The sequence below is a fragment of the Myotis nattereri genome, assembly GCF_964212035.1.
Source record: "Myotis nattereri genome assembly, chromosome: 12".
NCBI lineage: Eukaryota > Metazoa > Chordata > Mammalia > Chiroptera > Vespertilionidae > Myotis > Myotis nattereri.
Window position 1 is genome coordinate 49,641,634 of NC_138087.1, and position 16,848 is coordinate 49,658,481.

Sequence of the window (16,848 nt, forward strand, 5' to 3'; positions counted from 1 at the left end):
GCCTCTTTGGGTTCATCTTGTTTGGGACTCTATGCTTCCTGGGACTTGTATGTCTATTTCTTTCACCGGGTAAGGGAGGTTTTCTGTCATTACTTTTCAAGTCATTTTTCAATTTCCTGCTCCTACTTTCTCCTTCCAGCACCCCCATTATGCAAATGTTGGTATGCTTGAAGTTGTCCCAGGGCTCCTTACACTTTCTTTTTTCTTTTTGCTGTTCTGATTGGGTGTTGTTTCCTTACGTTCCACAAATTCTTGATTTTGATTCTCAGTAGCCTTACTCTACTGTTGATCCCCTGTAAATTATTTTTTATTTCAGTTAGTGTATCCTTCATTCCTAACTGATCCTTTTTTATATTGTTGATGTTCTCACTAAGTTCCTTGAATTTCTCAATAAGTTCCTTGAGCACCATTATAACCAGTGTTTTAAACTCTGTACCTAATCGTTTTTTCTTGCTTCCCATCATTTAGTTCTTTTTCTGGAGATTTCTTCTGTTCTTTGTCTCTGCATTTTGGTTGCTTCCCTGTGTTTGTTTCTATATATTAGATCTGCTGTGTCTCTCACATTTGGTAGAGTTGCCTTGGGTAGTGGTGCCCTGTAAAGCACAGTGGCTCAGCCTCTGCAGTCTTCTGAGCTGGGCACTTCAGGTGTGCCCGTCTGAGCTGTGTGCACTGTCCTATTGCAGTTGAGCCTTGATTTATGTTGGTGTCACTGGGAGGGGTTGACCCTCAGGCCAATCACTTGAGAGGACCAGCTGCTACTACAGTGGAAGAGCTGCTGTGCCAAGATATCCCTCCTGATTTTAAACGACCGCACATAGGTGTGGGACCAGCCAGTGCTGTGATTCTGCTCCAGGTTGCTGTCCCTCCTACCAGTCTTCATGTGCTTCTTTAATTCCTTAGTTGTAGTACTTCTGATCAGCTAGATTTCAGGTGGTTCTGAATGATTATTCTGTATTAATCATTTACCTAAGCTGCCATCTTGACTAGAAGGATTTTTTTTTTAATCAAAATACAGACTAGATTATAGTTGTTCAGGAAATTATTTGGGATAACCAAGTTCCTTATTCTTCCCTGACAAACTTTTATAAAATGAACATCATATTATAAAAAGCCAGTGGCCATAACGCCATAATGACCAAATGACTGGTCACCAGGAGGTGCATTGATGGGTCCAGTGGCGGTGGTGGCGTAATTTCGCGCACTGGGCCTCTAGTATTTAAATAATTTTCAAATAGGGACTCCAAAAAAGAATGAACTTTAAAGACATCTTATAAAAAATAAGGCAAAATTTTAGCATTTCTTCTCTACAACTAAAATGTTTTAGTGTCTAATATAATATCAAAGTTAACAATTTTTCTAAGGCCTGCTTTAGAATAAATATTCTTAAGACTGTACCTTGAGATTATAATCTGAACCCTAAAAGACTGCCACTTTCTTTTCTTTCATTTTCTTTTGAGAGGGGGAGGGAATTTCTAACATTAAGGCATGTAAAGTGTGAGCAGAAAAGAGTCACTACCTGAGGATTTACTGCAGCAAGAGCCTGCAGCATTTGTTGGATAAACTGCTGGTGTCCAGGTTCCGTGGTTCCTTCCGTGGGTCTTGGGTTTTCACTAGGGGCAGAGCTAGAGCCATTGGTTCCTGAAGAGCCGCCAGTGCTTCCTAATGTCCCCAGGCCAGGAGAAAAGCTAGGGAAAGCACAAATTGGTAGTAAACCTAAATTCCTGGAGTTGTATGTCTATTTCATACAAGAGGCCAGACCAGGGCAGCTGGTAATAAATCAGTAACATTTTAACATAATAGTAGCCAAGTTAGACTAAGTGAGAGCTTTTTTTAACTTTGAAAGCTCTGTCTTAAAAATAATCTCAGCAGTCCTAGCCTGTGTGGCTCAGTTGTTTCAGCATTGTTCTATGCACCAAAGGATCACAAGTTCAACACCCAGCCAGGACACATGCCAGAGTTTGGGACTCGATCCCCAGTAGGGGGCATGTAGGAGGCAGCCAATTGCTGTTTCTCCCTCACATCAATGTTTTTTTCTCTCCCTTTCTCTCTCTCTCTCAAAAAAAAATATATATCAATAAAAATCATATTAAAAAATAAAAAACTATCTCTTAACAAAAGGCAAAATGATATTAAGCCTAATATTCTCCAAGAGAGAAAGTAACTATCATACACTTTCATAATCTTCCCCAAATAAGCCTACCCTGGGATGAGGCCAGGTGCTTCCGTTGCTAATGTCTGCAAACCCTGTTGAATCTGCAACAAGGCCTGCATTGCTCTAGGGTTTGACATTGCCGATAATGTATCAGGATTCTGCATCTAAGGAAGAAAGAAAACCAGTGGTTATTGAGGGATTACAATCAGTGAAGGTAAAATTCAAATGTTTTCTTTGCTATGTTTTTGGAGAAAAGTAAAAAACTGTACTGTTAAGACACTGATAATCCATAATTTCTTTCCCAAAATAAATACAAGAACCTCCTCTCTGAGAGCAAACCTAGTGTGCACATTTTTACTACATCTCCTCCCAAATCCATCATGAAAACCAATTTTTCATAATAAAAGACAATTAGGAGATCCTCTGGAAGCCACACCTGTTCTCCTTCTCCAACGGAAGATGAAAATATTATTTCTAAGTGACAACTCCAAAAGGCAAAGTTAATGTAACATGGTAATATGGTGAAAGCCACATATTCCTCCTGACCAAGTGTTACCTGTTGCTGATGTAACAATTTTACCAGTAAACTACACTCTAAAACAAGTTCCAAATTTGAAGTTAATACATATGTCCTGAGTTCAGCTTCACTACTTCCAAATATACAGCACCTGACTAACCAATATAGATAGGCTTGCATCATTTCAATAGATCAAGAGCACTAACGAATCTTGGATAATGTTTTACATGCCTGAGAATCATTTACATAATATTTAACAGACTGAGAACTACAAAGACTAAATAACTTCATAACACCAAGACTGACTTCTTTCCTATCTTTGTAAGTAATAAAATACCATGGCAATCTCAAGTACTTTTCAATAATAAAAATCTTCCTTATATGACAACGACTATTTTAATCCTGCTAATTCCGAGTTAGAGGAAATGAGATTTACCTCTTGAAAAACAGGCATTCTATTAATTTGGAGGAAGTAAAACTTTACAAAGAAACCAAACCTGCAAAATAGGATACGGTACCGCTTTCCAATTACTCAAGAATAGTTAATGTATAACATGACACAATGAAGCACTTCAAAGTTAGTATAATGAAAGAAAATGGTTTATGCATTCACAAAGCATTCAAAATCCTAAATTCTCAAAAGCAAAAACAAAATGGTCCTTTTCTCAGAATTTGTTTAAGAAATCAAGCAGACCTAGCCAGTTTGGCACAGTTGGCCTGCAGACTGAAGGGTCCCGAGTTCAATTCCAGTCAAGAGCACATGCCGGGGTTGCGGGCTGAATCCCAGTAGGGGACATGCAGGAGGCAGCCAATAAATGAATTCTCTCTCATCATTAATGTTTCTATCTCTCCCTCTCTCTTCCTCTCTGAAATAAATTTTAAAAATTCATATTAAAAAAAAAAGAAATACAAGCAAAAACAAAATATCAGCAATGAAATGGGGCTTGGGTAAGATCAAGCTGAATTCTCTTTGAAATGATAGCATTATCAGACTTTATTCTATGTTTTGCTATCAATCAAAGAGCAAAGAAAAATGTTTATCAACAAACTTTTTCAAGCAAACCATTACTGAAGATAGCTAGCATCTTTTCTTACTCACTTGTTGGAGGAAAGTTGGGAGCTGTTGTCTCATTTGTTCTTGAAGCTGAGGATTTCCAGCAAATAGGGGATTATTCAGCATCATCTATGGGGCAAGTGTTCAAACAATTTTAACTGGAAATAATTGAAACAAGTAATGTACCTTGTTTAATAGTCTATCTTCCCCCAAGTGCCTAACCTGGCACTTAAAAAAAGAGGAAGGTAGAACATGAATAAAAAAGGAAGGGAAGATACTGTCCACAAGAATGATCTCCAGAAAAAAAAAAAAAAAGGGCATCTTCTCTCTCAATGAGAATGGTGATCATGATAATGACATGCAATATTCTAAAAATTAAAAGCAATCATTCTTAAGCTTTTCTTTGAGCAAAGGTGAGTATCTGCTCTTGAAGGAGAAATGGGAATAACTGGCATTCATAGGGATACATATTCTGCTACACTGACAGAATAAACAATACAGGAAACTATACTTGGCTTGTTTAGACACCTCGACACACAAGTGGCAAGCACAGAGAAAATCCAGATCTGGAACCACTATATCTACCTGCCTACTATAAAACAGCTGATATCAGGGCCAGAAAAGTAACAGCACAGAACAGCAACCACCTTGCCAGAGAAATGGAGCTGCTAGGTGAAAATCAGCCCAGGACTAGCATCAACAGATCTCTGAGGAAAGTATTAAAATACTTTAAGACCTGAAAGATGTAAATCCATTTGAGAACACCAAGATTAGCCTCTGGATTTCACCTCACTATTACCAGAGAAGAGAAAAGTATCATGTTGCCTAACCTTCAAATAGGTATTAAAATTAGAAAGTCAGGGTCAATATCAACATGATGCTAGATACCTGAAAATAAAATTACAATACACAATCAGCATAACCAGAAATGAATTCTCATAATTTTAAAAGATAACTTTTGTATTGGTTTTTCTCCAGAGTGAAAAATCAACTAAAAATAATTTGCTGTTAGTCTACTTACTGGCCTAAATTTGGGGGAAGATGATCCTTGCCCTCAACTAGTTAATCATATTTGAAATAATTATATGTAAATGTTGGAAGTAGAGAGAATTCCTCTCTTCCTCCTTTAGTTTAATCTATTGTTGCAAAGTGGATTAGGTAATTTTTTTTTTTAAGTGTATAAAACAGGCCCTGGCTGGTTTGGCTCAGTGGATACAGTGTCGGCCTGCAGACTGAAGGTCCTGGGTTCAATTCTGGTCAAGAGCACATGCCCAGGTTATGGGCTCAATCCCCAGTAGGGGACGTGCAGGAGGCAGTCAATCAATGATTGTCTCTCATCACTGATGTTTCTCTCTCTCTCTCTCCCCACCCCTCTCTTTTCTGCTCTAAAATTAATAAAAATATATTTTTTTAAAAGTATATAAAACAGGAAGAAGTCAATGTTTTATGGATAAATAGTATTTATTTCAAAGTGACCAATGAGTTCATAGTAAATAAAGTAATACCTGCTATAGATCAACAAACCTGTTTCTTTATTGGCTCCAGTCAAATACTTTATTATTATAAACATATTAATGAAGTTTATCACATTTACCTTCCAGAATTCATGTTATTTGAAAAAGCATACCACCTTAAACTTCTTTGTTCTTTCTCAGAAAATCATATCTCATTTGATTAGGATATTTCTCCTAACTTACCTGTTTACATAATAATATTTTTTACACTCAGACTTTTAAAAAATATCTAAAAATCAAAATCAGAATAGAGAAGTACAAACTTAATCACCAGAGTATATGGTAAATGTTCCTAAATTTTCGATAATAAAAGGCATCCATATCTAGCCTACTTTGTCAACATTTTGCTTTAAAGTGAAAATACAGTAGAGGAAAGTGCTCAAGTAATTTTATAAATGTAGAATTGTTAGTAAAAATAGCTGGGAATGTGCCTGTTAAAGTCAAAATTTTAAAGCAAAATGTACATTCAATGTTAATTATTAGTTAAATATACATTTAAAAACATACAACAGTATCACTTTACATACATAATTCCACTTTTAAGTGCAGTAATCACAGTAAAGTGTGGCATTTAATACTTATATATTCAGTTTGGCAATTTGCATATGAATAAAACAATATTTTATAAAATATACCTACACTATACAAAATTAAGAGTATATAAAAATTCACCCCAAAACTTGTTCTCTATTTCTAATTCCACAAATTTTAAGAGGGCAGAAGTTATTGCTAAGGATTATAGTTTAAAGATATGTGCTATATACTTGAGTCAATTAAGACTGCAGACTTTAGGAAATAAAAACCACTTCATGCCCTAACCGGTTTGGCTGAGTGGATAGAGCATCGGCCTGCGGACTCAAGGGTCCCAGGTTCGATTCCGGCCAAGGACATGTACCTTGGTTGCAGGCACGTCCCCAGTGGGGAGTGTGCAGGAGGCAGCTGATCGATGATTCTCTCTCTCTCATCGATGTTTCTAACTCTCTATCCCTACCCTTTCCTCTCTGTGAAAAATCAATAAAAAAAAAAAACCCACTTCCTTTGACATAATGATGAAAGTGATTATCTTTAAAAGCGTCTAAAGTTTTAGAAATGGAAATAAACTATAAAGGAAACTATTTTAAATTTCCAGCATTCTACAGAGGCTGTTTTTAAAAAAATAGAAAATATAATTTACAGGTGATCAAGTCTTGTTTCATATTCTCTAAAATTTTCTAAGACCAATGGTCCTTAATCTAGGGACACATCAGAATCATCTAGGAAATGTAAGGGTTAAACAAAGAAAAAGATCCAATGCAGTTATACCAAAACTTCTCAGGATGGGATGTTCCCAAGGTGATCCTTCATATTCAGCTAGGGTGGAGAGCCACTAACTTTTTTCCTTATGGCCTCTTTAGTAACAAGTTAGGAAATGAATAAAGGACCAAGTATACAAACTTGGTGGTATTGGGAGAGTGAAGCGGAAAGGGAGAGATCCATCATGGAAAGAATGAAAACACCATTCCCACAAATCTCTCTCTGCCTGTAATAAACAATTTAAGGCTATTTTATAACAGCCATTTGAAAATAACTATTACTCAGAATCTGTGTGATCTAATAAATAAAAGTATTTCAAATGTATTAACACTGTTCTTAATTACTTTCAAGACTTACATTTTACAAAAGGAAGCAAATCAAAACTTTTGTATTCTTTTCTTAAATCAACATATGTATATACAAAGTTAAACCTGTACTTCTAGCCAGTGAATGGCCAAGGTGAAGCTGCAAAGTAGCTTCAAAAAAGTAGATGCACTTTACCTACTTTTCTAGTGTGTTAAGGTAGCACACAACACAAATACGACAAAATCACAATTATTTTATCAGGCTGTTTCAATTCACACTGCACAGCCTTTTCAGTACAATTACAAACTCACCTGTGCAGCAAGGTCAGGATTCTGGCTTAGTGACTGCATCATGCTCCTCATGTAAGGGGCAGACAACATGTTTTGCATAAGTTGTGGGTTTTCAGTTATTTGCTGCAACAAGCTCTGCATTCCTGGTGTGTTGAACATACTAGCTGAAAGTTTGTTTAAAAAAAAGATCACATTGTATCAAGGAAAAGATATGTAGACAAAAGTGAAAGTTTTAAAACAATATCATATACACTGTGCATTTTAGCAATCACTGATGAGAAGGCATATTACTTATCAATTGAATAAATAATTTTAAAACTAAGATCTCCAATACTACATGGCTAAATATATACCAATAAAGGATAATTTATGGATTTTAAACATTTTGGTTGCATTCACAGTAGAATCACATCTAATGGAAAGGTTAAGTTCTATAGTCAATTTAAGTAAAAGTTGGATATGGTCAAAATTACTATTGAAAAATCCCATAAAGTGAGGAAATCTGAGCCAACTGTTCCATTCCACCAGGATCACTTAACTAGAATCACACTGAGCACTCAATATGCTCACACTTAGTAAGAAGGAAGGCTTCTCACCAACAAAATAGTAAGATGGACTCCATCCCATTTTCATTGAGTACTGACACTCACTGATCAAAATGGCAGATACGTTTAACATTTCAGAAATCAGAGAGCACAGTGACTAAGGGTAGTGTCTGGAGTAAGATTACCTACATTCAAGTCTAATCTAATTATGTAATCCTGGGCAAATTATTTGGCTCCTTCATACTTTAGTTTCCCCACCTGTAAAAATGAGGTAAATACTATCTACTTCATAGGGTGGCTTTGACAATTAAATTTGTTAATGTGCTCCAGCAGCATTTTTGGGGGACCTCAGAACAAGTGCAAAGAACACTTCTACCATTTCAAAATTCATTTACCTGTGATTGAGGACTATCACCTAACCTTCAATTAGAAGTGAGTAATCTGCATGACATGCTAAAAGCAAAGAAAAATCCTATAAATGATTTCTAACTGATGAATATGCTGTTAAAATCATATGCTTCTGGAAAATAAATACATATAGTTAGGCCTCTGTATCTGAGGGTTTTGCATCTGCAGATTCAACCAACCACAAATTGAAAGTATTCAGGGGGGAAAAAATCCAAAAAATGTCCTAAAAGCAAAACTTAAATTTGTCATGCACCAAGCACTATGCTCAATCAATGTGAATGAGGTGATGTGCAGGCATGCTCTATATGTAAATATAGGTTATTTGCAAACAGTATGCCATATTATATAAGGGACTTGAGCATCTATGAATTTTGGTAGCCAAAGAGGGTCCTAAAACCAATCCTCTGTGATGCCAAAGGACTATATTTAAGTGAAGTAAGTAAAGCCTCATTATATATCAGTATTAAGAGATGAACATTTGTAGTTGATTCTGCCAAAAGGAAACTGTGTGAATGCCAAGGAAGTTAATGTCATCCCTAAAAAATAATTCTATTCCTATCACTTGTAAATATGTATGAAAAAATATTATACCCAATTATTGTATTTTTAACTCCATCATTTAAAAAATATTCCAAAATTTTGTTTTCTCTCATAATGGAGTATTTTCCATTTTGCCTCTTGACCTGCAAAGAGGTCCTTTACTAGAAAAATTTGTACCCATTTTAAATAGTATCAAGCCATTACATTAAAAAAAAAATCTGAGTAAAAAGTTGCAAAACTGATTTTATTGGTTAGACAAAAGTTGTTACTGTAAAAAACCATGCTATAGTAGAAAAAACAATCCACCTATCAGGAAATCTGATTAAATTGTTGTTCTTGTTGGCTCTAAAACCTTTAAAATGTGAATAAAGTATCCCTCTCAAAAGACTATTAATAAAAATCAAATAGGCAGTAAGTAAAATGCGGAACAGATGATTTTTTAAAATTTAAAAATGGTTATTCAGATATTAACCAGGTTTAGTGTAACAATCATTTTATAATATACAAATATTGAATCGTTACATTGTACACCAAAAACATGTTATGTCAATTATACCTCAATTTTTAAAAGTGGTTATTACTTCAATTTTTATAAAACCCGTATTACATCCAGAAATGTTAGCCACTGTATTCTACCACTGTGACCGCCAATTACTTTCCCTATTCTGACTTCTTCCCTAAATAATGAATTTTTAAAATTCTTCATCCAGCATCTCACCTGTGCACTTCCTCTGCTAAGACACAGGGATCTTTTAAATCAGCGGTCGCCAACCTTTCGGACCTTGCGGACCACCGGCTGGCGACTGCTTTTTAAAATGATATCCAGTCCCTCTCATCTTAGGGAAGTGGCCCCATTGCTTTCATTTCTTCTCATTTACATGCCACGTATTAGGACTAAAATCATCACTCTGGCTACTGATCTTAGTAGACTAATCTTACCATGTAAATATTTGAATAGTTGAGAAAAGGACATCCATTTATTGAGTCTAGTCTACAGAAAAAATAATCAAAAGTAAATTCTTAATCTGTTCACACACTAGACTCTCCAGCAGCTTTATACACTGATCTTAGCCCCACTGTGGAAGGACTGAGATTAATCTCTGGGAAACTCATTTTTAACAAACCTGGCAGGTGCTCTGATGCAGCTAGTTTAGCATTGGTCTCAGGACTAGATTTTGAGAATCTACTGATCTAGAGTGTAAAACCAGGAAACATGTGCTCTAGTAATGAATACATAAGTAACTGTATTCCCTAGGCACTTCAGTTTTCCTATTAGTGAAATGAGACAGCTGACCACCTAACTTCTCCCAAACCATCTTATGAGAATGCTAACACAAAACTGCCTCTGGAAATCCTCACTACTATACTGCACACAACTAATCATTATATATTTAAAACTTTCTTAAACCGCCCCCCCAAAAAACCTTACAACATGAAAAGCTACTTGTCACACATACACAAAAGCACAAAGAATAACAGCATTAAGAAAAGTTTGTTTTATTCAAATAAGAACAAAAAAGTGTGAGTTGTTATAAATATACCTCCTACTCCAGGTCCCAAACTTGGTGCAGAACTCTGCCCAGCAGTGCTGCTTGCAGTACTACTTCCAGTGCCCCCCACAGCGTTGGTGGTGCCAATGGAAGCTGATGGACTCTGAGAAGCCTGTGGAGCCCATGGATTGGGTAATGGATCTCTATTTTCTGTACGGGAAGGTTGACTACCTTCACCTGAGGACGTATTGCTCACTAAGGAAGCAAATGGATTACCACCAAACTGTAATAAAAACAAACACACACAAAAATTTTTAAAAGAGCTTTAGTTTTAAATAACAGATATGGAACTTTTTTTTATTTTCAAGAGAAAGAGAAGAGAAAGAAATATCATTTTGCTCCACTTATTTGTGCATTCATTGGTTGATTCTTCTATGTACCCTAACCAGGGATTGAACCTACAACCTTGGCGTATCAGGACAATGTTCTAACCCAGTGGTTCTCAACCTTCCTAATGCCGCGACCCTTTAATACAGTTCCTCATGTTGTGGTGACCCCCAACGATAAAATTATTTTCGTTGCTACTTCATAACTGTAATTTTGCTACTGCTATGAATCGTAATGTAAATATCTGATATGCAGGATGTATTTTCATTGTTACAAATTGAACATAATTAAAGCATAGTGATTAATCACAGAAACAATATGTAATTACATATGTGTTTTCCGATGGTCTTAGGGGTCATGACCCACAGGTTGAGAACTGCTGTTTTAACCAAATGAGCTATTCAGCCTGGGCCAAATATAAAACTTTCTAATGAAAATCACATTCCCCATATAAAGGTAGCTCTCAATCACAAACATATTTGTTAAAACAGGAGCTATCCCTTAGCCTGAGCCTTGGAGCCAGTGTTATCACCTGTTCTTGCGCAGCACTCAGCATTGGTTCCTGAATATCTGTGTACATTCGCCGTAAAGCATTGTATCCCCCTGGAATGCTTTCCAGATTACTCAAGGCTCGGTCCTGGTTTCTCATCATTTCCTGCATCATTGCTGGATTCCTGGCAAGTTCCAACGTCTACGGAGAAAATTTCCATTAAACAAAAGAAGGCACTAAAACATACATGAATTACTTTAACTGTTAACTGCCACAGCTAATTTTTTCAAGTTTACCAATTCTATGAATTATCACTCAATATATAAATCAGAAAACTATTTTAAATAATTCCTATTGGATTTCACCTCAAAAAGCAAGCTAATATTCAAATAATTAAAGAAACACTTTGTTATAAGTGATTCCCATCTCCTGAACTGAATTCTTGTTTCTTAAATCTACAGGATAACTGTTTATAAAGATCTTTAAAATATAGCAGAAAATTTAAAGTTCAAAACAGTCCAAATTAGTGCTTTATTGAGTTTTACTTAACAAAGATTAGGATTTCCTTTTTTAGCTTAGCCATATATATAGGACAAGCTTTTTAGGCATAAAAAATTGAATAATTAAGTAAATATATCCTAGCTAAATGGACTGAAAGAGCATTCCACATACTTGTCTCATAATATCTGGGTTATTCAGCATATGACTAATTTCTGGATTTCTCTGTATCAACTGCTGCATTTGTGGATTGGCCATAATTAACTGCCTCATCAGGTCAGGATTTGAAAGCATGCTCTGGACAAAGGGATTCTCCATGATCTGGACCATCATTTCAGGATTGGACATTAGTTGCCGCTGCATCTGGCTTTGTAGTTCAGAGAAGTTGGTAGAATTCAAACCCAAGCTACTTAGACCGGCAAGTCCTCCAAGGGCACCTAAGGGGATAAAGGGGAAAAAACACATAAATAAAAGTCAGAAATTTTACCATTAACAAGACTGTGCACCATTAACATAATGAAGATGCAAAAATATTAACTGAATCAATAATCCAATCCAGAAAACCATTCAAAAGCAAAAATGTAATTCCTATTTCATATATACGTTTAATTTCTATAACTGAAATTAGCCAAAAATGAATTCACTCTGATACTTAGGTTTAAGTAATAAAGCCATCAAATATATATTCCAAATACAAAACTATACAGTCACATGTCACATAACTGCCATTTTGGTCAACAATGGACCATATATACAACATTGGCTCCTTAAGATTATAATGAAGCTGGAAAATTCCTATTGCCACCAACCTCTAGGGGAGAAGAAGTTGCTAGAGTTTAAGGTCTGTAAAAACACTTGAGCAATGAGATTTAGAGAGGCTCCAGATGGGTGAAGACATCTACATGCTATTAGGGTGACATGCAGAGAGGGGGCATGGAAGCTTAGCATTGTCCCCGAACCCTCATACCTTGCCCGATGATTCTTTTCCATTTGTCTAATTCTCAGCTGTACCCTTTATAATAAACTGATAAACATAGTAAAGTGTCTTCCTGAGTTCTGTGAGCTATTCTAGCCAATTATCAAACCTGAGGATGGGTTGTGGAAATCTTCAATATAGCCTGCCGGTTAGAAGTAGAGGTGGTCTGGAACTTGGACTATTATCTGAAGTAGGAGCAGTCTGAGCCCTTTAACTTGCAGGATCTGACATTAACTCCAGGTAGGTAATATCAGAATTGAACTATTGGACACCCATGTGGCGCTGGAAAATTAGTTTGTGTTAAAAAAAAAACACAAAAAACCGCCCTGACCGGTTTGGCTCAGTGGATAGAGCGTCGGTCTGCGGACTGAAAGGTCCCAGGTTCGATTCCGGTCAAGGGCATGGATGTTGGTTTCGGGCACATCCTCAGTAAGGGGTGTGCAAGAGGCAGCTGATTGATGTTTCTCTCTCATCGATGTTTCTAACTCTCTATCCCTCTCCCTTCCTCTCTGTAAGAAATCAATAAAAAGTATTTAAAAAAATAAATAAATAAGTAACAATTTTAAAAAACCACACCCCAAAATATGCCTAATGGAAGAAATGAAAAATATGCACTGGATTATACTTCTAACAATGTCTTTGCAGAAAACTAATTTAAGTTTAGCAATTTACCTATAAACTCTGGATAGTGCAGAGCTGCTGCCAATCAATGAGAGAAAAAGCCAGGACATATAACAGAATGAAATCATGGAGAAACAGTAGATGCAAGAGGATGGTAAGTGCTTATCATAACACATTAACTTTGTAAATTTACATAATCAACCAAATGCATTCATTCCTCACTTACTCAGCACTGCCTATATATGGCTTGTACTGTGCTACATGTTGGGAATAAGGTGACAAGAAAGACACAAGAACTACCCTCAGAACTTAATCTAGACAGACAAGAAAAAAAAAGCAGAATAAGAACTTAAATAGACACAGGATATTATTTATGGCACTATCTAAAAAGGATGGCTGCTTTCTTACAAGACGACACTCAAAGAATTTGGAGAATAAATAAGTTGGCAAGAAGACGTGGACAGCATTGCGAGAAGATTTAATACTAGGCACAATAAACATTATATACAACAAGTATAGACATAAATATTGTAAGTATTGATGTATTCTTGAAACAGAAAAAATACAGAATGACTGGAATGGCACATAGCAGTGCTCACTAAACATTCAACCTGTAGCCTTGTATTTCTTTTGCAGTTGGACAGTCCCAAGTGACTAGTTACAGCCAAAGGACTATAAGAAATGATGGGTATCACTTCTGGCCAAAGTACAGAAGGTTGTGTCTTCTGTCATGTTCCAAGATGGCAGAATTACATTAGCTTGAGTCCCTGAAGACTGTAGATGAGGCCTCACTGACCAGTGAAAAGCATGAGGAAAAGCTTTGGAGCAGGAAATTAAGCTTTGTGGTAATAAACCGCCAAGTTTGCGGTTATCTATTACCACAGGGTAGCCTATCCTGACTAATATAATTATTGGGAAGTGGTAAGAAATGAGGATGGAGAGACAGATAAGGGCTAAAACAGAAAGCAGAATAGTCACTTAAGTTGTTCTTATTCTAATAATAACAATATGGAAATGACTCAGATTTAAAACCACTACAGATTTAAAAAGTTGAGAACCTATAACAAGTAGTTAGCAGTAATTGCCTATGGTGGAAGAAAGACATTTATGGTTCAAGAGATTTGGTAGGAGAGAGGTAGTGGTTTGAGGGGCAAGATAATTTGTATTGTTTTCCTTTGCTTTGTGAGGAGACACATACAAAAGCTGAAGTACTTAGAGCAGTGGTTCTCAACCTGTGGGTCGTGACCCCTTTGGGGGTCGAACGACCCTTTCACAGCAGTCACCTAAGTACATCCTGTATAGCAGATATTTACATTACGATTCATAACAGTAGCAAAATTACAGTTATGAAGTAGCAACGAAAATAATTTTATGGTTGGGGGTCACCACAACATGAGGAACTGTATTAAAGGGTCCCGGCATTATGAAGGTTGAGAACCACTGACTTAGAGAATATCAGGTAATAGGGTTGACTATACTGCATAGAGTTCAGAAACTGTGTGGGTTAAGGTACAGACCTGAAAGTCACCAGGACATACAGTTAGTATAATATCACTCAAAGAAAAATAAATAAAAGTAAAAGAAGAAAGACAAGGCAGAACTCTGGAGAACAATACCAGAAGGAACAGAAAGAGAAGAGACCTAGAAATGAAACAAAAAAGAAAATGGTAATATCATGGGGAACACTGCATAAAGTATGACTGGCTAACCACTACATGGTACAACTGAAGTTAATTTTTATATATAAAAGGCTAAGTGTCTATCCTTCCCTCTGACTGGTATCTATGACGCGCAATGACCACCAGGGAGCAGACGCTCAATGCAGGCGCAGCCATGATGCACACTGGCCATTTAAAAATAAATGTCACCACGGACCTGGCGCAAACAAACCAACACTCAGCTCCCCCCAATTGGGACACAGGCCCCACCACCACCCTGGAGCGACACCCCACCAAATTGCAGCCAACACTGCCAAGATCCCATGGTGCAAAATGCAGCCCACAGCCCAGCCCAGAAACGGTGGCTGTGGGCGCCGGGTAATGACATCACGTAGCAATGCCCAGCTTCCTCTTTCTAGTGACTAGCCTCCTTGGAGTTTCTTCAGCCCAGGAACCCAACTTGCTTTATAGCCAGGTGCAAACATTTTACAGTCCAACCAAATGTTTGTGAAGCATTTTCCTGTGCCTCATCTCATTTGATTCTCACAGAAGTCCTGGAGTAGGTAGATAGGAGACTTGGTAGAATCCTATTTTCTTTTCATTAGCAAGACAACAGAGATTTAGAAAGTTTAGAAACTTGACCCAACTGAAAAGAGGAAATGGTGGAACTTGAAAATGACTTCAGGTTTTTACACCAGGTTTAGCCTGGTCTGCACCCTCTCCAATCTGGGACCCCTAAGGAGATGTCCGACTGCCGGTTTAGGCCCGATAAGGCCTAAACCGGCAGTCGGACATCCCTCTCGCAATCCAGGACCACTGGCTCCTAACCACTAACCTGCCTGCCTGCCTAATGCCCCCAAATGCCCTCCCCTGCCGGCCTGGTCACCCCAACTGCCCTTCCCTGCCAGCCTGGTCGCCCCCAACGGCCCTTCCCCCGCCAGCCCAGTCACCCCTAACCCTCTGCCAACCTGATCTCGCCCCTAACTGCCTCTCTCTCAGCCCACACCGCCATGGCTTTGTCCAGCAGGAAGTCAGACCTCCGGAAGATAGCCAGTTGACCTGGTCTAATTAGCATATTACCCTTTTATTAGTATAGATGGCCAGTGCGCATCATGGCAGCTCCTGCATTGAGTGTCCGCCCCCTGGTGGTCATTGTGCATCATAGCTACCAGTCAGAGGGAAGGACAGACACTTAGCATTTTATATATATAGATAGATTATTGACTATATTTCCTATGCTGTACTTTACATCCCCTTAACTATTTTGTAACTACCATTCTGTACTTCTTAATCCCTTCACCTCTTTCACCCAGTCTCCCAACCCTCCTCCCGTATACAAATTTTTTTATAATGTCATTTTGAGGTACTATACTTGTCATACAACTTAAGAACTGAAAGAAGCATTGAGCCATATCTATCTAGTTCTACTTTTGTTAGTTTCAGAATACGTTTCCCCCCACCCCCCAAAAAACCTTCATAGAACCTCAGTATATAAAACTGATATAAATAGTTTGGGCTTATACAGGAGATCTTTAACCACTGAGCTTGCTCCCAGGCCCTGCCCTTTTTGTGTGTTCAGACAGAAAATCACTACAACATTGTGATCTCTTTGTTTTATAAGTGAGAAAATTATATTTAGGATCTTACCTATGATTAACAATCAGCTAATCTTCCTTAGATTCAATTATGCACCAGGTGATCAGATCAGGTATACATATACTACCTTGTTCATTATTTAAAAAAAAATGTGTCACCATGCCCTGGTCAGGTAGCTCAGGTGGTTAGAGCATCATCCCAATATGCCAAGGTTGTGGGTTGGATCCCCAGTCAGGGCACATACAATAATCAACCAATGAATGAATAAATAAGTAGAACAACAAGCTGATATCTCTCTCTCTCTCTCTCTCTCTCTCTCTCTCATCAATAAAAATGTTAAAAAAATGTTAATGTGTCACCTATTGACTATTTAACTAAATGTAAATGTAAGCTTACCAAATATATCTATATTCCCAACTACTTTCTTAATACCTACAACAATTACAGAAGCTATAGAAATTTATGTTGTTGTTAAAGTGACTTCATGTTTAATTCTGTCATTTTATAAAAACT

The 16,848-nt window shown here is 37.2% G+C and overlaps 1 protein-coding gene across 2 annotated transcripts in view; it reads right to left on the reverse strand.

The window, feature by feature from the left end:
* The window catches only part of UBQLN1 (ubiquilin 1), a 41,915-nt gene that overhangs the window by 3,521 nt on the left and 21,546 nt on the right, over positions 1-16,848 (reverse strand). Inside the window, exons 4-10 of one of the 2 annotated variants that reach the window (XM_081103546.1) lie at positions 11,659-11,921; positions 11,029-11,187; positions 10,161-10,392; positions 7,148-7,290; positions 3,769-3,852; positions 2,201-2,316; positions 1,517-1,685 (exon numbers count right to left, since the gene is read on the reverse strand). In XM_081103546.1, the coding sequence (XP_080959672.1) occupies positions 1,517-1,685; positions 2,201-2,316; positions 3,769-3,852; positions 7,148-7,290; positions 10,161-10,392; positions 11,029-11,187; positions 11,659-11,921 (1,166 nt within the window). The remainder of the gene's footprint in view (positions 1-1,516; positions 1,686-2,200; positions 2,317-3,768; positions 3,853-7,147; positions 7,291-10,160; positions 10,393-11,028; positions 11,188-11,658; positions 11,922-16,848) is intronic. The other variant, XM_081103547.1, reaches the window with a different exon arrangement.